Source organism: Rhinoderma darwinii, chromosome 1, assembly GCF_050947455.1.
Source record: "Rhinoderma darwinii isolate aRhiDar2 chromosome 1, aRhiDar2.hap1, whole genome shotgun sequence".
Lineage (NCBI taxonomy): Eukaryota > Metazoa > Chordata > Amphibia > Anura > Rhinodermatidae > Rhinoderma > Rhinoderma darwinii.
In genome coordinates this window covers 87,997,664-88,021,483 of record NC_134687.1, presented here as the reverse complement: position 1 = coordinate 88,021,483, position 23,820 = coordinate 87,997,664, and the positions used below count along the sequence as shown (strand labels likewise).

Here is a 23,820-nt window from a genome sequence, read left to right as displayed (position 1 = left end):
GTGTAAAAAAGAAAGAAAGAAAAAATAAAGTCCCCCATTGGTCTTCTCTGACCTTTGAGGGACAGACCATAGTAATAAAAAAATAAAAGTAAAGTGCAAAAAAAATTATATAATACACATAAAATACCCACCCCAAAAAAAACTTTCCCCCGCCAATCATTGTCGGAACGCTAGCCCTGAGCCAATTACCATAAAATAGACATGTAATATATTAAAATTTACGGTAGACAATGATGATCTCAAATGAAAGGTCTATTTTAGGTTAAAACTATGTTATTACCAGAAACAAATAGCTAAAAAGTAAAAAAGCTTATTTTTTTACTATTCTTTTCAAACTTTAAGCCTAAAAAAATCTAAAATAGCAAAAAGGATGTGTATAAAAATTATAAAAAAAAAGAAACCTGCATTGTCTACGGAAAAAACAACGCAAAAATAACGTTGCTAGCCCAACAAATAAAAAAGTTAGAGCTGTTTAACTAACGAGTGTTAAAAAGGACTAAACGGTGTCTGGTCCTGAAGGATCAAAATAGCCCAGTCCTTTACCTGTTAAATATCTAGATTTTTTTCATATTTGGTTTTATAAATGTTGTTGTTCTTGGTGTTCTTTATTTACACTGGCTGTGTACATTTCACGTACAAAACATCAAATATGTGTAATGCATTCTGAAGTTCTTGTGGAGCTTTGGAGGTGTATAGTTCAGTGGGGAGAACTGTCATGAAACCATAAAAACCAAAGAAATGAATGTTTAAATTTACAGTGTAGATTGTGATGTCATTGGTGATTTCTGTAACTGCCATATAGTGAATTATAGCATATAGCACTAATTAACATGTCATTAACTATGTCAGTATTGATATATGACCTTTCTAACCTTATCTACTTCAGTGGCCTTTTAAAATGCTAAATGGGGTCATGCTTCATTATGCAAATCAGGTTTAAATACCACTTCCAAAACAAATGCTAACATATTAGTAGATGGCTGCTTGGTATTACAAGTTAGGGATACCAGTCACAATGTTACATGTGTAGGTGCGTGTGTGTTTGCGGCTCATGCACAGTGCATCTGTGCTGCTTTTTTGACCATTTGGTATTGAGTGGTTTGCATCCAACATCATGCTACTTTATTAGCAGTTGATCAAGATGTGGTATTTAAATCTGCCTTGGATATTGAAGTATGACCTTTATCAGTGATGTGAAAAATTATTTTTAACCTTTTATTTTAGTGCATCTTAAACTAGCACTACAAATGACAGAGAGAATAGAGAGACATTCAATACCCTGATTTATTTGGCTTTGGCTACATATGATGCTAGTATTAATAGTATAAACATTACACATAAAAAGCTGATAGTAAGGAAAACCTATTCCTTAAAATGTAAAGAAAAAAAATTAACGTTTGGAGATAGAACTCACATTTAAAGCAACAAATATTTGAAGAACCCCCTATCACTCTCATAGTGAATCAACATCCAATTTTAATAAATCACCATATTTAATGGCATTCAATCAATAATGTAATAAAACCTGTTATCTACAGATCTGTAAAAAAATATATATATTTTCTCCCATTTAAAGTTCCTTGTTACTGCACATTTGCAACACTTGTGTTAGATATCAAAAAGACCAAGTGAAATGTGAACCTGAGCAGTTGCTTAGCATTTTACATACGTAAACAATTAATTACCCCTTAAAATTTAATGACTGATTTTTCCATCTTTAATATCAATAATTGTAATCATACATATCATGAGTTATTCAAGTTGGGCTTAGGAGGGAGGTCAATGTGGAAAATAAAGGGTTAGTCAGGTTAGAGAGGGGTCAGACTATATTGGTGCGGGGAGAAACAGACTGTGGGGAGAGGACTAGACAACAGGATAGGGAGTTCCTTTTGTTACAAAACAGCAATGAAAATGAAAATAAAAATGCCCAAATAATGTCAAATAATCACATTTCTGATACTGAAAGTGAAAAACTGAAAGGTAAGTTAAAGTGTATGTTCACAAATGCCAGAAGTCTCGCAAGCAAAATGGGGGAGCTGGAGGCCTTGGTACTGGAGGAACATATAGATATAGTTGGTGTTGCTGAAACATGGCTAGACTCTTCTCATGACTGGGCTGTAAATCTACAGGGTTTAACACTTTTTTGGAAAGACAGGGCAAATAGGAAAGGCGGTGGTGTATGTCTGTATGTGAGAAGTGATATGAAGGCGAGTGTGAAAGAGACAATAGTGGGTGAAGATTGTGAGGAGATTGAAACCTTGTGGGTGGAACTAGAAAGGGAGGTAAACACTGAAACAATTACTTTTGGTGTAATTTATAGACCCCCCAATATAACTGAGGTGATGGAAGGTCAGCTATATAAACAGATGGAGCGGACTCCACAGGCTGGTACTGTAGTGATAATGGGAGATTTTAATTACCGGGATATCTATTGGCGTCATGGTTCGGCTTCAACGGCAAAAGGGAGACATTTCCTCAACCTGTTGCAGGAAAATTTTATGGGCCAGTTTGTGGAAGACCCGACTAGAAGTGAAGATCTGTTGGATCTGGTCATTTCTAATAATGCAGAGCATGTTGGGAATGTCAATGTTCGTGAAAACCTTGGTAACAGTGATCACAATATAGTTACATTTTATATATACAGTAAAAAACAAACACAGGCTGGGAGGGAAAAAACACTTCATTTTAAGAAGGCCCATTTCCCCAGGATGAGGGCTGCAATTCAGGATATAGACTGGGAAGAACTAATGTCAAATAATGGTACAAATGATAAATGGGAGATTTTCAAATCTACTTTGGGTAATTATAGTGCAAAATTTATTCCTACAGCTATAGGTAACAGGTATAAACGACTAAAATTAAACCCCACATGGCTTACACCTTCTGTAAAAAGGGCAATACATGACAAAAAAAGGGCATTTGAAAAATAGAAATCTGAGGGTACATCTGTAGCCTTTTTAAATTATAAAGAGCTTAATAAAATCTGTAAAAATTTTATAAAATTAGCAAAAGTACAAAATGAAAGGCAGGTGGCCAAGGATAGAAAAACAAATCCCCAAAAAGTATATAAATGGTAATGGAGAGTTGGTCACAGGGGATCAAGAGTAGGCAGAGTTACTAAATGGGTTATTTAGCTCAGTATATACAACAGAAGAAAGAGCAGCTGATGTAACCGGTGCCAGTGCTGTTAATATATCAGTTGATATACTGAATTGGATGAATGTAGATATGGTACAATCTAAATAAAATAAAATAAATGTGCACAAGGCCCCGGGACCAGATGGGTTACACCCTAGAGTTCTTAAAGAGCTTAGTTCTGTTATTTCAGTCCCCCTCTTCATAATATTCAGAGATTCTCTAGTGACTGGTATAGTGCCAAGAGACTGGCGCAGGGCAAATGTGGTGCCTATTTTCAAAAAGGGCTCTAGGTCTTCCCCGGGTAATTATAGACCAGTAAGCTTAACATCCATTGTGGGGAAAATGTTTGAGGGGCTATTGAGGGACTATATACTAATTATGTGACAATAAATAGTATTATATGTGACAGCCAGCACAGTTTTACTAAGGACAGAAGCTGTCAAACCAACCTGATTTGTTTTTATGAAGAGGTGAGCAGAAGCCTAGACAGAGGGGCCGGTGTGGATATAGTGTTTTTGGACTTTGCAAAGGCATTTGACACTGTCCCCCATAGACGTCTTATGGGTAAATTAAGGACTATAGGTTTAGAAAGTATAGTTTGTAATTGGATTGAGAATTGGCTCAAGGACCGTATCCAGAGAGTTGTGGTCAATGATTCCTACTCTGAATGGTCACCGGTTATAAGTGGTGTACCCCAGGGTTCAGTGCTGGGACCACTATTATTCAACTTATTTATTAATGATATAGAGGATGGGATTAATAGCACTATTTCTATTTTTGCAGATGACACCAAGCTATGTAATATAGTTCAGACTACGAAAGATGTTTGTGAATTGCAAGCGGAATTAAACAAACTGAGTGTTTTGGCGTCCACTTGGCCAATGAGGTTTAATGTAGATAAATGCAAAAGTTATGCACCTGGGTACGAACAACCTGCATGCATCATATGTCCTAGGGGGAGCTACACTGGGGGAGTCACTTGTTGAGAAGGATCTGGGTGTACTTGTAAATCATAAACTAAATTACAGCATGCAATGTCAAACAGCTGCTTCAAAGGCCAGCAAGATATAGTCGTGTATTAAAAGAGGCATGGACTTGCGGGACAGGGATGTAATATTACAACTTTACAAAGCATTAGTGAGGCCTCATCTAGAATATGCAGTCCAGTTCTGGGCTCCAGTTCATAGAAAGGATACCCTGGAGTTAGAAAAAATACAAAGAAGAGCAACGAAGCTAATAAGGGGCATGGAGAATCTAAGTTATGAGGAAAGATTAAAAGAACGAAACCTATTTATCCTTGAAAAAAGACGACTAAGGGGTACATGATTAACTTATATAAATATATGAATGGCACATACAAAAAAATATGGTGAAATCCTGTTCCATGTAAAACCCCCTCAAAAAACAAGGGGGCACTCCCTCCGTCTGGAAAAAGAAAGGTTCAACCTGCAGAGGCGACAAGCCTTCTTTACTGTGAGAACGGTGAATTTATGGAATATACTACCACAGGAGCTGGTCACAGCAGGGACAGTAGATGGCTTTAAAAAAGGCTTAGATAATTTCCTAGAACAAAAAAATATTAGCTCCTATGTGTAGAAATTTTTTACTTCCCCTTTCCCATCCCCTGGTTGAACTTGATGGACATGTGTCTTTTTTTAACCATACAAACTATGTAAGTACTACGATTGTATAATCTGCAAGAGGCTTACAATAATGCAGGGAGAGCGTATAATCAACCTCAATCCCAAATCCCCATGTAAAGCCCACAGCCTATACAGTGATACGTCTATGGTAGTCATGAATTTCCTCATGAACTCCTGACGAAGGGTGCGAAATGTGCATCGAAGTGTTCACCCTCTGAGACAGTTGACAGCCTTCATGCCAGCCACAAGTATTTGAAATATTTTGATCAATATTATGCCTTATGTGATCTAATATATATTTTGGAAAGTTTGTTTGAAGCCCGATTTTTCATTGGTTTAAAAGCAGTCCATGTGACCGGTGCAGCCTGTGATTGGCCTGTGATTGGCTGCAGCGGTCACATGGAATGAAACGTCATCCCGGGAGTCCGGACTGGAGGAAGAAGCAGGTAAGTTAACTTTTAATACTATTAACTCCAGCGCTAGTCACTGTCCCGGGTGCTGAAAGAGTTACTGCTGATCAGTTAACTCTTTCAGCACCCTGGACAGTGACTATCCCCTGACGTCGCCTAGCAACGCTCCCGTAATTACAGGTGCACACAAGTAGCCACCTGTAATTACGGGAGCCCCATAGCCTAAGGCCTCATGCACACTTCCATCACCGTTTTTACGGCCGTTTTTCATGGATCCGTGTGTCCGTGATTGTGATTGTGCTTCCCGTGTGTACACGTATACACTTCCGTATTTCAGTTTCCGTGAATTCAATGGGAAATTCCTGCAACAAATAAGCAGCGTTTACGCAAATACAAATGACATGCTGCGGAATAAATTTCCACACCGCAGGTCAATTTCGGAGTTTTTTTTCCGCTCAGTATTTACGCAGCGTCTGGATGAGATTTGTTAAATCTCTTCCACTTTGCTGCTACTGTATTCTGCTGCGATTTTTATATCCTCAATTCCAGACGGAAAAACGTAGAAATTCTGCAACGTGTGGACAAGCCCTAAAGGGTTCCATTAAAGAAATACAACTAGTTGCGCAAACAAAATGTGGCTATTTTGCCAGACAAAAAAAAGTTACTTATGGGTCTTGAAAAGCTGAGATGAAAAACACGAAATTGGAAAAACGAAAACTAGCTGCGGCACCAAGGGGTAAATTCTACAACATACAAATATATTTTACACAGTTGTATTCTTCCAACTTTGTGGCAATAGTTTGGGGAAGGCCCTTTCCTGTTCCAGCATGACTGTGCACAAAGCAAGGTCCATAAGGACATGGTTAGTCCAGTTTAGTGTGGATTAAATCGTGTTGCCTGCACGGAGCCGTGACCTCTAACCAATTGAACACTTATGAAATTATTAGGAATGCTTATTGTGATCCAGACCTTCTCTTCCAACATCAGTGCCTGACCCCACATTGCTCTTTTGGCTTCTTGGGCACACGCCAAAATTTTGTGGAAAGCTTTCCCAAAAGAGAAAATACTGTTAAAGCAGCAAAAAACGGGGGCAACACTCCATATTAGAGCCCTTGGGTTTAGAATGGGATGTTCAATAGGCTTATATAGATGTGATGATCTGGTGTCCACATACTTTTGGCCATATAGTTTAGTCATTGCAGACATAATGGGAAAGCTCCGTTAATTATTTATAGAAATGAAGCCCAACTGTAGAGGTTGTTTTGAATAAACTAGTAAGAAAGCCAAAGTTATCAAAACGTTATTAATTTTTATATCCTCCTTGAGAAGATCCTGTGTACACCCCAAAAAAAGGAAAACACCCATCACAGTGGAGCTTAATCTAGGAATTAAGACAAACATGATTGTGACATCATCATATTAGATTATAACCAACAAATTAAACAGATTTTAAAAAAAAACTGTTTTCTCACATCATCAAAATAAAACTATTATGACATCATCATAATGGAAAAGAGCAAAACATAAAAGACAAACAGTATTGTGGCATCATCAAAATAGAACCATAGATACCACCACTATTAAACTTTGCCTAAGGCCCCATGCACACGACCGTAAAACTCATCCGTAATTGTGGATTGTAATTACAATCCGGAATTATGGAGCCATTCACTTCTATTGACCACGGAGACTTTCATGTATATGTGCGGGAAGGTGTCCGGGCCGTAGAAGTGTCAAATTATGGAACATGTCCGTTCCTTTTTTTTTTACGGGCCTTGCTCCCATACTTTGTATGGGAGCACGGGCCGAAAACGCAAGTGGCTGTCCGCGGCCGCCTATGCTCATAATCGCGGGCCGTGATTGCAGGCACGGCCGTGTGCATTATGCCTTAGAGTAAAGATAAACACTTTTGTAACATCATCCCAATGGAACACAGCATAGGAGTAAGGACAACCACTATTGTGACATAGTCAAAATGGAGCTCTGCCTAGGAGGGAATAACAGCATTATTGAACTATGCTAAGGATTATATAGAGAAACACCATTTTTTTTTATCCCAGAAATAGAACTCTCTAGGAAAACTGAAAAACATTATTGTGACATCAACAAAATAGAACACAGCCTTGAAATAAAGAGAACTTCATCACAGTTGAACTCTGCCTAGAAATAAAGAAAAACAGTGTTGTGACATCATAAAAAAAAGTAGAACACAACCTAAGAGTAAAGATAATCATGATACAATAATGTCTAGGAAGAATGACAAACGCTATTGTGACATCATCATTAAAACACAGCCAAGGAATAAAGACAAATAATGAGAATTTGAACTTTGCTTAGGGATGATTATGAAATCAAATTAATAGAACCAAAATAATAAAGCCAAAGGGCAGAGACAAACACTATTATTACATCTGCACTATAGAAGCCTAGGAATAAAGACAACTACTTGTATGATGTAATATCCATGTTGTTATCCATCTATTTTTATACTGTCATGATGTCACCAAATATGGGAGCATTGAAACCAATTACTTTCTAATAATATAATATAATATAATGCTAAAATCAATGCACACATAATCAGTATCCGTCTAAAGCTCTTGTAATCTCTTTTGTTTGGGAGGCTACAGATTAAAGACGGGTTGTCAGCTCTCCTGTCTATTTTAATGAATACATGTATTCCCCTTAAAATTACAATTCTGGAGCATCTTTACTTAGAACTCTGAATTGTGCCATTCCTGTTATTCCTCCTGTAAACACTCCAACTGGTCCCACTTCAATGTATTCATATCTGATCCAGATTTAATGCTTTGGTATACTCAGTATACCAAAGCATTATTGCCTGTCAGTGTAAAACTGGCAGGCAATCTATTAGGCCATGCCTCTGGCCCCGCCTAATAAGCATATAACCAGGGCAGGCCTGTGGGCCTTTGTTAGGCTCCCGGCTGCCATGGCAACCCATCGGTGGTGGATGATTGTGGGCCGCCGATTGTTGACAGAGGGAGCTCCTTCCCTCTGTAAACCACTTAAATGCCGCGGTCGCTATTGAGGTTCTCCAATCCTATCCATTGCAGCGGGAGCCCAGCTGTTATTCACAGGCAGGTTCTCGCGCTGAAGCTGTGCCGCACGATCACAATCACGTACATGCACAGCGGAATACGCGAATGGCTGCATTTCTATGTCTTGCATGTACAGTGAAGGAAAAAAAGTATTTGATCCCTTGCTGATTTTGTAAGTTTGCCCACTGTCAAAGACATGAACAGTCTAGAATTTTTAGGCTAGGTTAATTTTACCAGTGAGAGATAGATTATATATAAAAAAAAACAGAAAATCACATTGTCACAATTATATATATTTATTTGCATTGTGCACAGAGAATTTGATCCCTTTGGCAAACAAGACTTAATACTTGGTGGCAAAACCCTTGTTGGCAAGCACAGCAGTCAGACGTTTTTTGTAGTTGATGATGAGATTTGCACACATGTTAGATAGAATTTTGGCCCACTCCTCTTTGCAGATCATCTGTAAATCATTAAGATTTCGAGGCTGTCGCTTGGCAACTCGGATCTTCAGCTCCCGCCATAAGTTTTCGATGGGATTAAGGTCTGGAGACTGGCTAGGCCACTCCATGACCTTAATGTGCTTCTTTTTGAGCCACTCCTTTGTTGCCTTGGCTGTATGTTTCGGGTCATTGTCGTGCTGGAAGATCCAGCCACGAGCCATTTTTAATGTCCTGGTGGAGGGAAGGAGGTTGTCACTCAGGATTTGACGGTACATGGCTCCATCTATTCTCCCATTGATGCGGTGAAGTAGTCCTGTGCCCTTAGCAGAGAAACACCCCCAAAACATAATGTTTCCACCTCCATGCTTGACAGTGGGGACGGTGTTCTTTGGGTCATAGGCAGCATTTCTCTTCCTCCAAACATGGCGAGTTGAGTTAATGCCAAAGAGCTCAATTTTAGTCTCATCTGACCACAGCACCTTCTCCCAATCACTCTCAGAATCATCCAGATGTTCATTTGCAAACTTCAGACGGGCCTGTACATGTGCCTTCTTGAGCAGGGGGACCTTGCGGGCACTGCAGGATTTTAATCCATTACGGCGTAATGTGTTACCAATGGTTTTCTTGGTGACTGTGGTCCCAGCTGCCTTGAGATCATTAACAATTTCCCCACGTGTAGTTTTCGGCTGAGCTCTCACCTTCCTCAGGATCAAGGATATCCCACGAGGTGAGATTTTGCATGGAGCCCCAGATCGATGTCGATTGACAGTCATTTTGTATGTCTTCCATTTTCTTACTATTGCACCAACAGTTGTCTCCTTCTCAACCAGCGTCTTACTTATGGTTTTGTAGCCCATTCCAGCCTTGTGCAGGTCTATGATCTTGTCCCTGACATCCTTAGAAAGCTCTTTGGTCTTGCCCATGTTGTAGAGGTTAGAGTCAGACTGATTAATTGAGTCTGTGGACAGGAGTCTTTTATACAGGTGACCATGTAAGACAGCTGTCTTTAATGCAGGCACCAAGTTGATTTGGAGCGTGTAACTGGTCTGGAGGAGGCTGAACTCTTAATGGTTGGTAGGGGATCAAATACTTATTTCTCTGTGCACAATGCAAATGAATATATATAATTTTGACAATGTGATTTTCTGTTTTTTTTTTAAATATAATCTATCTCTCACTGGTAAAATTAACCTAGCCTAAAAATTCTAGACTGTTCATGTCTTTGACAGTGGGCAAACTTACAAAATCAGCAAGGGATCAAATACTTATTCCCTTCACTGTATGTGATGCACCAAGGGGTTTATTTAGGACTTCTGTTCCTTTTGAGAATATCAAAAACACCAAACTGTAAGTCGTTCCCTAAAGAATCATATAAAGTATTTTCTTGTTGTCACTGGGCCAGGATATTTCTAGGAACAAGACGCTCAGTACCATATAAATAAACTTCAAGTGTAATTAGTGACAACCATTATAAAGTATAGAAGATGATCAGTACCCTGGTGTAAAATGGGCAAAGAAGAAGTAATAAAGTTTGACACCTCATGTAAGTGAACTGCACATTATCACAGATTTTCTCCTGAGGTATCAAATAATCTTTGCTCTTTTTATGATGATTCACCAGATTTATCTACAACAGCTTTGGATATTTTGTTAAGATTGTGTATCAGACTGTGTTTCAGCAGTGATATTTTCAAGAGATTCTCCTGGTTTAATAATATTGGTATTTGTCATTTTGACATCATGTCAGAAGCTTACATTTTTTGGAGGCCAACAGCTGGGACCCTGATCTCTACTCCAAACAGATGGTATAGCCCTCAGGGGTCTAGTCATATAAGGGGCTGCTGTGCTGCCTCCCAACATTGAATTGAATTATACAATTATTTCTGCCCACGGGGAAGCACACTTCCTATAGATTTATACATTAAGTTCAATGTGAGCTGTCCAAATTGTTATGGAGTGAAATCCCTCTAGTAGCGACTGCGTGTAGCCAGCATATTCTAATTTAAAGAGTACCTGTCAGCTGTCCAAATAAGTCTGTTTTAGTAAATACTTTTATTCTCTATCAAATAAAAATTATTGAGCATCTTTGCTTGAGTTTGTTGTTCCTCTCCTGTAAATTGACAAATGGGTGTGACCATACCTGTTGTAAGTGGGGCATGTCCCTACACACCGTGAGACTGTCCAATCAGTGCTGACAATGACAACAACAGTTGTCAATTTATTCATAAATTTCCAGGAGGAATAACAGACTGGCACAATGCAAAGTTCTAAGATAAGGTGCTCCCACATTGTTATTTTATGGGAAATACAAGTACTGTATTTACTAAAAGAGATATATCAGGAGAGCTGACAGATCCTCTTTAATTTTATAACTGTGCGAAAGAAAGCAGGGGAAATGGAGCTCTGAGTCTGAAAATATGTACTCTATAAATATTGGATCATTGATGAGACAACCCCTTTAAGCTAAACATAGCAGTTGTTGTTGAAACCAATCAGAGATAACCCTGTCAGATTGCAGCCGCGACATCAGCTGATTGCCACAAATCCGGCTCTCGGCAGTCTGGGCAGGCAGCGGATTTTGTGGGGAAAAGCCTTGTCTGGCCAGCCAGAAATGTAATATTACATGGCAGCTATTAAAATGACTGGCCACCCATGTAATGCATGAACAGCTGGAGTCTGCCAGAATGGAAGGCGCTCTTACAGAGCATCTCTTCATCCTGTCTCATAAAGGAGGGTCCAGGGAGCGGCACTGCCCTTTATGATGTTCATATTCCCTAATAGGGACAACCCTCTTAAACAAGGCTATCAGAAAATGCTTAATAAAAAAATGCACGTAAAGAAGACCTGTCATCTGCCCAAAAAACTGCAGTTGACATCTCAGTTAGACCTTGTTCACACGGTGTGTGTTCGACATGTTTTGACGGTTTTACGCGTCGAAAAACGCATCAAAAATGCATGCTTTAAGCTTCCCATTGACATCAATGGGACAGCGCATTGTAGTGCATACGATACGTTTTCTTTACAGGTGCATGTTTAAAAAAATGCGTTGTGTAAGAAAAGAAGCGTCAGGTCAATTCCTGGCATGTAAAACGTGCCGCAAACGCGCCAAAAACACTCCCAATTCCTATAGTCAATGGGAGTCTTAATTACTCGCTAATAAAATGCGCCAAAAACGCTTGTATTATAAAGAGCGCTTTACAAAAACGCTAGCGTTTAACACATTTACACATCGTTTTTTTTTAGTGCTGTGTGAACAAGGCCTTAGATTGCAGGCACCTCACAGATTCTGATACTTTTTATCTTTTTCTTCTAGACCCACCGTTCCTGAGATATCGGGGCCGTTAGTTCTGGTGTCCGATATGCAAATGAGGCATTTAACTGTCAAGTGGGAGGTTACCCCTTAACAAGTGACAGGTGTTACCCACCCACTTGACTGTCAAAGGCCTTATTTGCATATCGGGCACCAAAACTTACGCCACTGATACTTCAGCAATGGTAGGGGCTAGAAGAAAAAAATAAAAAGCGGCAGAATCTGTGAGGCACCTGTAAACTAACTGAGATATCAGCTGCAGTTTTTTGGGCAGGTGACAGGTTCTCTTTAATTGTGTTATGAAATCTCTAGAAACGTTAACTACCTGACATCTACGCTTCTGTACCTGTGCCCCCACAAGAACACTTTGCTACCTGCTACCAAGTTGGCTTATCAATTTAACCCTTGATAAATTAGTACAGGAATAAGATGTTTTTCATTTTTAAAATACACTTAAGGGGCATTAATATAAATCGTATGGTGTTTCTTATTTTAGTTGTTTTCATCGGCAGCTGAGGTTTGTGATTATTTCACTATACATGGAACAGGACAAAATAGACCCTCTTTTACAATTCTCAAATGCTATATAGAGTTATTCTTTCGTGACGAGTCCTATTGCAAAACCAAGAATTGAACTTCATGATAGTTAAACATTGCCAAAACACACAATTTTGCAATGCAATGTAAACATGTCCCTTTTTCAAAATGAAAAGCTTGGGAATCTATTGAGATGCCTCAGTCACAGCCTGGGAACAAAGAATCTGCCCAAATCAGGTACTTGAACTGCTTGGAATGAAGAACTAAAGTAATTGTCTTTAATGAGTAATATAATATAACTATTGATGATTGTTTGTAAAGGGTTAATGCATTTATTATTCCTTACTACAGGATGACATTTTATTTCACTGCGGCGAGTCTTTTTCTGCTGTTTGATTTGGTTTGTGGAGGTAAAGTAACATTTCTGTTAAGTAATGAATGATATTACAGTGAATATTAACTAATGTCTAACAATATAATTCATCATTACCAGACACAGCGGGATGGATGGTTGTGTTTCTGTGACTGTACTGCAGAGAAAGTTCTACAGCACTCTAGTAAATGGCACTGCCCATTCATTCTGCTTATTGTTGGGGGTCCCAGCGTTGGGACCCCACTGATCACACATTGATGACTTTTTCTAAGGATATCAATTCAAAATCCTGGAAAACTTCTTTCAATTTTTATGCATGAGACACATACACAAGGATTGGTGAGCATACATATTGGTGAGAGTGCACCATAGCAAAGATTTTTAGGATCCTTGGGTTAATATCACACACTTTTATTTGCTAATATTTCAGTACAGTAGCCCATGGCAGAGTAGGTAGATACTCCAGACACCACTGGGGTCTGTACAGATGGGACGCCCGCACAGGTTCCTACCCCCTTCAATATAATAGATTCACCCATGCTTGACTGGGCCCTCTCGTCCAAGGGGCCCTATAGCAGCCACATGGGCTGCCTCTATTGTATGGTTAGCATGTTTATGTATGCTATGGTATGTACACACTTGATTATAACATTAATAGGTAACGTTGTACCAGTGGCTGCCATTTCTTTAATTCTAACCTATACAAATATACAATAATATGTTCATGTATTCTTTTTTTTCTAGATTGTATACCTGGACTAGAACAGGATGTGCTCCTTCAAGGAGGAAACATTGGAACTGTATTTTCTCCAGATGTTGAATATTGTCAAATGGTTTGTACCTTCAGCCCACGCTGCTTGATGTTTTCTTACCTATCGGCAAGCTGGCCAAATGATCAGGAAAGGTAAGACAACATGCTAGATAGACTGTAGTTGTTTTTATTTTGAATGTTTCCTTTTCTTACATTTAACTCAAAAAAAGTTATTATCTAGTAAGTTTATACACAATAAAGATAGGAATTGTAATATTGTTATATTCAATAAAAGTAGATTTGTTACCTTCTCATATTAATGAAGAAGTGGTTTCTTCGGGGTGGGGTGGGTGGGAGGGGATGTTAGAATCTATCTAATGTTAGGATCTGTCAAAATCTATCTAATGTTAGGATCTGTCAGAATCAATCTAATGTTAGGATCAGAATATTTAAATTCAGCCATGATGTTTATTTGTAGTCAGGCTAATAGATGATGGTATGATTTCAATCTACCATAAGGGCTAAATGGCAGTATGAAAATTCCCAACCTTTGGCTTTCCAGCAGTTGTGAAACTACAAATCCCAGCATGCTCTGTTGGCCAAAGTCTATTTGCCCACTCCATAGCACAATGAGGAAACAGAAGAGAGGCACGGGTGCATAAGCAATAGACTTTTGTTTGTTTTTATCAAATGTGGAACAACATGGAGCCTGTAGATCTGCTATAATTTGTGACATGTGCATTCCCCAGGTTTGCCTGCTTGCTGAAGGACAGTGCAACATTAACATTACAAAAAGTGTCGATGCCAGGAAGCATTTCAGGACATTCCTTAAAACATTGCACAAAGAAAATAACTGGTGAGAACTTATCATTTCCTACTAGGAACTTTCTTGTTAGCAACATTTAACACTTTATTAGTCTAACTTAAAGGGAACCTATCAGCTGCCACCTACAGTTGTGTCCTTTCTTACCTTTCCTCTTATCGCTACATATCCTGAGATATGTGGAGCGAGATGACCAGCTTATAAAAAACCCCAACAACATGATTCTGCAATGCTCTTTCACGAGATGCTATGTGTGCCTATGTGTGGCCACCCAGTGGTTGTGTCGTGATTTGCAACCTGATAAGGGTTTTGCTAGCATGTCACGATATTCTATTGAATTTGTTTAATGACAATTTGGAATCCTTAATCAAATTCAAGCAAAAGTTAGGGTGGACACAACTGTAGTTGGTTTATAAGGCCTGAAACTACTGACTGGAAAGTGGAATAAATTGCAGACATTTAACCTCCATTATTGCCCAGTTAGTTCTTCTGTGTTCTGTGACAACCTGTTACATGCTTCAAAAGGAACCTTAGGGTAAGTTCAAATGCGTGGCAGATTTTGTTGCAGAAATTTCTGTGACAGGGAATCAGTTCTATTCATCTAAATGGGTTTGTTTCTGCAGCAGGTGAATGGCTTCTCCATGTTTCATCCAGATGAATAGAACTGATTTCCGTCAGAGAAATTTCTGCAACAAAATCTGCCACATGTGAAACCACACTTAGAAACACCCATCTGGTGAGGCTTCCATAGAGAAATGTATGATTGTGGACCTGTATATTTGATTAACCATGCAGAAAAGAATGTGAAAAACTAGATTGTCACTACACCATTTTTTCTCAAGGTATTAGGAGTGAAAGCACTGTATGTCACATTTTATTAAAGAGTAACTAAACATTTGACAAACTTCTGACATATCATAGTGGCATGTCAGAAGTTTTGATTGTTGGGGTTCCGAGCACTGAGACCCCCACCAATCGCTAACGATTAACGATTATACACAGCCATGCAGAGCTGTAATCTTTAGCCCAGTTTAGTGAAATATAGTATGTAAAGTACTATAAAATATTTTAATAGAACGCTTCTTTTTGAAAATTCTTCAACGATGTTTATATGCATTCAATTGTAACTAAACATTTGACAAACTTCTGACAATGTCATAGTGGCATGTCAGAAGTTTTGATTGTTGGGGGTCTGAGCACTGAGACCCCACCAATCGCTAAAACGAAGCCGCAGAAGCGCTCGTGTAAACTCTCGGCCGCTTCAATTCTGTTCGGCTTTTTCCGGAAAGGCGATGTATCAGAGTACAGACTCATAGACTTTCTATTGAGCCCATACTCAGATAGATTGATTTCCGGAAAAAGCAGAACAGACACAAAGTGGCTGAGCGCTCACACATGCGCTTCTACAGCTTTGTTTTAGCGATTGGTGGGGTCTCAGTGCTCAGACCCCCAACAATCAAAACTTCTGACATGCCACTATGACATGTCAGAAGTTTGTCAAATGTTTAGTTACACTTTAATGCATATAAACATCATTGAACAATTTGCAAAAAGAAGCGTTCTATTAAAATATTTTATAGTACTTTACATTCTATATTTCACTAAACTGGGCTAAAGATTACAGCTCTGCATGGCTGTGTATAATATTGTTGTAGATGCATCCCTCATATGTATACTCGCTTAGCCATCGATTAGATCATATACATCCATTAACTTGTATGTTTAACAGAGTTAATGATTAATATGATACTTTAATTCCTATGTAAATAATTGATCATTCATTACTTAAAGGGAACCTGTCACCAGCATTTCACCTATTGAACTTTACATATCCCTCACTGGCCGCTGCTATTAGAAGTTCATTGCCGTTATCCCCTCTCCTAAACTCCTCCTTCCACTGTAAATAATGGTCTGCAAACATTTCTCGCCTTTTATCGTAATCCGGTGTCTCTTTGTGCGCACACACCAGAAGGGGACATCAATGGACAAGCGTGGGATTTTGTGTGCTGGGGGAAGGCGAGGAGCTGTCAATCACAAGTAAGGAGGCGGGGTCAACTCGGAAAGACTTGAGGAATGAAGATATGACTCTTTTCAAACGAAGACTTGACTCTTTTATGCTCATTAGCATACGGTGTGGGAACACTAAAAAACGGAATACTAAAGCTACAGAGCCGACTAAGAAGACAATTATAGGTTATATAGAAATGATTTTTCACCCACTACCACCGGGTATTGCTGGTTTAATAGGTGAAATGCTGGTGACAGCTTCCCTTTAACAATGCCACTACTAAACCTACTAAATATCCCTGTCTTTGTGAACCAGTGATCATGTATTATATCACATTATTAGTATCCCAATCCAGCATGATCAAACCAGCAGTCATTTATAGAAAGGTTTGGAGAACGGAATCCATTTGTTTGCAATGAAAGGGGTTATCCGGGGACCAAAAAAGTCATTGCAGTAATATTTTTATGTGAAAAGAAGTAACTTACTAATGTACTTTAATTTAAAATTCGGTACTAAATCGTGCAGTTCAAACCCAGAGAATTGTTCCTGGAAGTCCTGTAGCTCTTCTAATATGGATGAAGTGCTGACACGGCCCCACATGACTGAGGGTTTGCTTCTTGTGCTATTCGTGTTGGCGTGTTATCAAGTGCATGACCGCAAGGGGCTGTCACATTGCCTATTGCTGGAGTCCCTGAGCTCAGCATCAGCTAGCGTATTGCTCGGGGCTCCAGCACTGCTCCCGACATCACTGTCCATATTTGGTTGGTGACTTCAGGGGTTTCCTATAAATGGAGTTCTCGAGTAGAGCATCAGCTGATGCTGTGACTGGGGACTTCAGCACTGGTGCAAAAGTCACTGTTACTGTCCATATATGGACAGTGACATCGGGAGCAGTGCTGGAGTCCCTAGGCAGAGCATCAGCTGATGCTCTGCCTGGGAACTCCAGCGATAGGAAGCCCCTGAAGTCACTGACCATATATGGACAGGGACGTCAGGAGCAGTGCTGGAGTCCCCGGGCCGAGTATCAGCTGATGCTCTGCCCGGGGACTCCAGAACTGCTGCCAATGTCACTGTCCATATATGGACAGTCAGGGCCAGTGTCAGCACCTTGCGAACCCGGGCAATTACCCTTGGGGGGGCTCACTTGGTCGCCGGGTGCTGTCGCTGCCGTCGTCACAGGATCACTGTCCATATATGGACAGTGAGGTCAGGAGGAGAGAAGGAGTCCCAGACAGAGCGATAGCGGCTCTGCTCCAGGACTCCGTCTCTGTGGAAGCCCCTAACATCACTGTCCATATATGGACAGTGATGTCAGAGGGAGAGAAGGAGTCCCAGGCAGAGCGCTACAAGCGGCTCTGCTCCGGGACTCCGTCTTTGGGGAAGTCCCTGACATCACTGTACATATATCGCATGCGGAGTGGCTAGTAGTGCTGTGCCCGGGACTTTGGCTCTGGGGTTGCCTCTGACATCACTAGCCGTATATGGACAGTGATGTCAGGAGCAGAGCAGGAGTCCCAGGCAGGGTGCTAGTAGTGCTCTGCCCGGGACTATGGTTCTGGGGTTGCCCCTGACAACTCTGTCCATATATGGACAATGACGTCAGGGGTTCCTCCTGAAGCGAACTCCCCAGCCAGAGCATCGGCAATGCTCTGGCTGGGGATTCCACTCCTAGAGGAAACCCCAAATGTGCTACCTACAGGGAGGGAGGCTGTGTGGTACTATCACAGAGGGTGGCTCTGTGGCACTACCAGGGAGGTGGGCTGTGTGGCACTACCTGGGAGGAGGGAGCTGTGTGGCACTACCTGGGAGGTGGGGGCTGTGTGGCACTACCTAGGTGGGGGGGCTGTGTGGCAATACCTGGGAGGTGGGGGCTGTGTTGCACTACCTGGGAGGAATTCTGTGGCTAATTGTTTGATCGGCCAGCAGGCAGACCACTGTTCACCGGCCCATCTGGCATTTGCCAGAACTGCCAGATGGCCAGTCCGGCCTTGGCGCACATAAACCTGGAGCCGGCCCTGCCTTTAACAATGTGTTATTGTTTGCTGTTGTCTACTGTTTTCCCCCAGATGAAGTATCCAAATGAAGACTGGTCGGTGGCCATCCTGCCTATAATATTTATGTTGTATACATGTGTATGTATTCTGAGCTTAGGTGATGTAGACATGCTTGGGGCTGAGAAAGTTAGGGGGTATGAAGTGAGAATATTTATGTTTGTTATGTTATGCTTTTGTTGTGCAATGCAACGTTGGGGCTTACTTGCATGAGGCATGGCAATTGGCTAGCTTGCAACTTAAATTAATGGTGCCAGGACAAACAGCATATTTTGCTTCGGCAGCTGCTCTTTGCAGCATGACGGAGGTGGAACACTTACGTTATGTCATTACGCTGGCGGTAGCGCTTATTCTAATAAATGGCGGTGAGTCCGCCAAGCACTGTTCAGTGTTGGGTGGAAGTTGGAGTGATCTGGGCTTGCATACTAAGAGCTGCTGAGGAGAGATATGTACTATGAAGAAAGCAGCTGGAGATGACGGTGATGATTGTTGGGCCTGTAGTAGAGGCCCTGAAGAGCAAGCTGTGGGTTGTAGGCAGCAGTCCCCCTACTCTGATGTCCATTCGTGTGAGTACTGGTGGGTGCATGCAGGAGCCGGCCACGAACAGCAAGAATCAGCCAGTCATGTTACAGCCTACAAGGCCTTATTAAGAGATCAACCTCTGCATCAGGGAGGGGCGCCCGTGGCTCTTTTTGCGACAAGAATGGCAGTCGCCATCAATCCTGCCTGAGCTGAGTCTAATTTTATGCCTTCTAAATTGGGAAGAATTTAGTATACGTGAATTTTATTGTACTTGCACCTATGCACAATACAAATTATTAATGCATCTATTAAAATCGGGAATATAGCTATTTATCTGCTAACTACATCGTTGTCTCAATTGCTATAGCCTGCAGGGATACGATTTTTCCTGGACTTGAGATGATTGGCACAACGTATAACATTTCCAGAGTGACCAGTGTGGAGGAATGCAGAGAACGCTGCACCAATAATGAACATTGCCAATTCTTTACCTATGTTACGGAGAAATTCCACAACGCTCAACTCCGGTGAGTGACATGGCTGAGGCTACAGACATTTCATGTTACAGTAATATCTCTAGGTTTTATTATATAAATTAGTTATAGGATCAGGAATATTGCCGTAAGCCCAAAAAAACTGTCTGCCTCCATGGTTGGTGGATACTAGTTTACCTTATAGAGTAATAATAAATTGCATTTGCATTGTTCGTATTATTAATGTGTTGACATTTTTTTACTAATTTTAGTTATAATTCCTGATGCCATTATTTCTCCAGGAACATGTGTTACTTCAAATACTCTGGCAAAGGAATGCCAACAAAGATAAGGACACTTTCCAATGTCATATGCGGATTCTCATTAAAGTCCTGTGGAAAGTCTTCATTAGGTGAATACTTGATATAACATATAATGTGGGCAATCTTATCTTTAGTAATTCACTGTATTTTAACGATATATATTGTGCTCCCACAAATATGAACATTTGAAAATTCACTGAAGTGATAAATGAGTAAAATGTATAATTTTTATTTCATAGCTATCTAAAAACAGGGGTACAATCACCACTGTGAAAAGCCCAACCATGTATTTAAAAACGTATTAAACAGAATACTCCCAGTCCTAGTTCGTTTGCGAACCCTTAATGACTGGGTATGTAAACAGAGATATCAAAATATGGAATCAGCGTATAACATTGGTAAAGCAGTGGTTTGGACCCTCGTTCACACAGGAGCCTGCGTTAACCGCACCAGATTCTCCCAATGTACAGATGCACAACAATGCCACTGCCCCCTACGCAAAATTCCCTCACTTCACCCGACCCTACGCGTTTCTATACTTATCATCAGGGGACTGTCAGTCTGGCCAGGATGCCAGCGATATATCTTCAGCAGCAGATATTCTACTGCACAACACGGAAGCATGCACGCATAGATGTCAGCGGCATCGATGTAGCTACTTACCTGCAAACGCTGATGCTGCTGCAGAATCAAATGTAGCCTCTGGTGCCGATGTGTCCTCGCTGGTCCGACACGATGCAGGACCTGGGGCAGGAAGTGAGTGGCGTCACAGCGTGATCTCTCGAGAACATGCTGTGTCTTTGCATTGCCAGAAGCTGGGCGTTGTGAAGAGAAGTGGATGATACTTCTATACACAACGCCCAGCTAGTAAAAGAAGTAAAAACGCCCAGATGTAACAAGCACAATACACGCCCAGTTGTACTTTAACTTTAAACACGCCCAGTTGTACTTTAGAAAGCCTCATTTACATAAATATAAAAATGGTCATAACTTGGCCAAAAATGCTCGTTTAAAAAAAAAAAAAAAAACGTTACTCTTATCTCCATTGCAGCGCCGATCTGCTGCAATAGGAGATAGGGGTTGCAAAATCTGGTGACAGAGCCTCTTTAAATATTTATGGCATATTCGTGGGATAGTGCCTCAGACAGTCACTATGTCTCATCCAGCAATAAAGGCTACATTCCTGTTCTGGCTTATCACCTGCACTGCCTGCAGCAAGAGATTTACCATCTCTAAGGCGGAACGAAAGTGTAGTTAACTGTATCTGCGTTTTGAGGATATGAATACAGTTAAAAATAGCTCTTGCACAGGATAAGGAGCAACGGGCATCCGGGGCACACTAGTAATGCTATTGACCTTTGTTACTCCATGTGCTGCTGTACTGCACCCATACACGTGGCAATACCATGTGCATGGACCCTTATTCTGCAATGAAAAGACCATATTAAGGTTTCTGGACTATTGAAAGAAATATTTAGACCAAAATAAACCTTAATTGGTTGAACTGTTTTGTAGAAACATACAAAGGTTTGAAAAATGCAGTAATCGTAAAGTTTGAAAAGACCTTCCCTCTTGAAACACTCTTATGTAGGTATTGAGTGTGGTAGGAAAGGAGCAATTACGCACTGGGATTCAGCCTTTATTTTGGTTGTATTATTACCATTCCAGGCATGACCTCAAACAAAGGTAGATTTATAAGAGACTCTCCTCATTGTTATCGTGTAACAAACAGGGAGATGTTCATCACAGGAGAGATGTTGAAAATATTCTCGATAGAGCTTGTAATTCATTATTCTCCTCTATTTAATACAGGCATCAGAAATAATACAAATATTGCAGTCATTGCAGGAATTTTAGTTAAAATGTAACAGTTTTAAATGCAAATTGGAATTTAGCCTTATCTTATTATTTTGTTATTATTATTATTATTATTAACCCCTTCCTGCACCTTGGCGTACATGGGCGTGCAGTTACGTCCGCGCTTTAACAGTTAACCGCCGCGCAGCTCTACACCACAGCGGCGGTTAACTGTGCAGGGTGTCTGCCCTGCTCTTCCCGTTGCCGATCAGAAATCGGCAATTAACCCCTTCGATGCGGTGGTCGATTGCGATCACCACATTGAAGAGGTTTAGAGCAGATCGGCAGCCCCCCACATGCATTTGTCCTCTGAGGCTTCCTGTCAGTGTGACTGTCACGTCACAATGACAGTTAGAACACATTACACTACGTAGGTAGTGTAATGTGTTCTAGCAGCGATCAGAGCTGCAAGTCTAAATGTCCCCTAGTAGGACAAGTAAAAGAAGTTAAAAAAATAAATAAAAATGTTTTTAAAAACTGTAAAAATAAAAGTTATAAGTGACATAAACAAAGAATGCTTTTTTCCTATAATAAGACTTTTATTATAGGAAAAAAATTAACCCGTTAAAAAAAGTACACATATTTGGTATCACCGCGTTCGTAACAACCCCAACTATAAAACTGTGATCTTATTTTTCCCACACGATAAACACCGCAAAAAAAAAAAAATGAAAAACAATGCCAGAATCACAATTTTTTTTGTCGCCACCCCTCCCAAAATATACAATAAAAAGTGATTAAAAAGTACGCCAAAATGGTACCAATACAAACTGCATCCCGTCCCGCAAAAAACAAGCCCTTACACAGCTTTTTTGACTGAAAAATAAAAAAGTTATCGCTCTCAGAATATGGTGACACAAAAAATCATTTATTTTATAAATAAGTGATTTTATTGCACAAACGCTGCAAAACATAAAAAAATTATATACATATGGTATCGCCGTAATTGTATCGACCCACAGAATAAAGTAAAATTGGCATTTATAGCCCAGGGTGAACGCCATAAAAAAAAAGAATAAAAGACATTGTCAGAATTGATGGTTTTTTGTCACCTTGCTTGCCAAAAAATGGAATAAAAAGTAATCAAAAAAATTTCTGATAAGCCAAAATGGTACCAATGAAAACTACAGATTGTCCCGCAAAGAATTAGGTCTCACACAGCTCCGGTGGAGAAAAAATAAAAAAGTTCTGGCTCTAAGAATATAGCGATGCTAAATGTGCAGTGTTCCAAAAGCAGATAAGATTGGGTGCCATTTATCAGTGCGACACCGGCCACATATCTGCGGATTATTGTTTATTTACCCCATTATTATACCCTCTTATTATGCCCTGAAGTTCTCCGCGCAGATTACATATGCCCCCACATTATAAACTGAAATACCAGTAAAACGCCAAACAGAACTAACAAGCTAAATCTGCGCGCCAAATGCCGCTCCCTCCCTTCTGAGCCCTACAGCGTGCCCAAACAGCAGTCTACGTTCACTGATATGGCATCGCCATTTTATGAGGTATTTGTCTTCAGTGGCACAAACTGGGCATAACATGTAGTGCACTAAAATGGCATATCAGTGGAAAATTGTAATTTTCACTCTGCACCATCCACTGCACATTAACCCCTTTGCGCACCACGACATAGCATGTTATAGTGTAGGGGGTGATGTATGGAGTGTCTCACGTGAAAAATAAAGAATTTAAAACGGCAAAATCGCTGTTTTTTTGGTCACCTTGGCTCTACCAAAAAATGTAACAAAAAGTGCTCGAAAAGTTGTATGTACCAAAAATGGTACCAATAAAAACGACCGCTCGTCCCTCAATAAATAAGCCCTCACACCACTCTAGTGATGGAAAAAAAAAAAATGATGGCTCTTGGAAAGCGGGGAGGGCAAAACTAAAAAGGAAAAAAATGGTTCAGTCCGGAAAGGGTTAATTACTTTTATAATGAAAAACCATTTATGGCCACATGTGGGGTATTTCCGTACTCGGGAGAAATAGCTTTACAAATGTTGGGTGGCTTTTTTCTCCTTTATCCTTTGTGAAATTTAAAATATTCAACATTTTAGTGGAAGAAATGTTGATATACATTTTCATGGTCTAATTCT

General features: G+C 40.3%; 1 protein-coding gene across 1 annotated transcript in view; it reads left to right on the top strand.

Moving 5' to 3' along the window:
• The first annotated feature begins 12,714 nt into the window (after positions 1-12,714).
• The window catches only part of KLKB1 (kallikrein B1), a 58,479-nt gene continuing 47,373 nt past the window's right edge, over positions 12,715-23,820 (top strand). The window contains exons 1-6 of the mRNA XM_075860158.1: positions 12,715-12,777; positions 12,892-12,950; positions 13,658-13,817; positions 14,414-14,520; positions 19,436-19,595; positions 19,844-19,953. Of these exons, the coding sequence (XP_075716273.1) occupies positions 12,734-12,777; positions 12,892-12,950; positions 13,658-13,817; positions 14,414-14,520; positions 19,436-19,595; positions 19,844-19,953 (640 nt within the window). The 5' untranslated portion in view covers positions 12,715-12,733. The remainder of the gene's footprint in view (positions 12,778-12,891; positions 12,951-13,657; positions 13,818-14,413; positions 14,521-19,435; positions 19,596-19,843; positions 19,954-23,820) is intronic.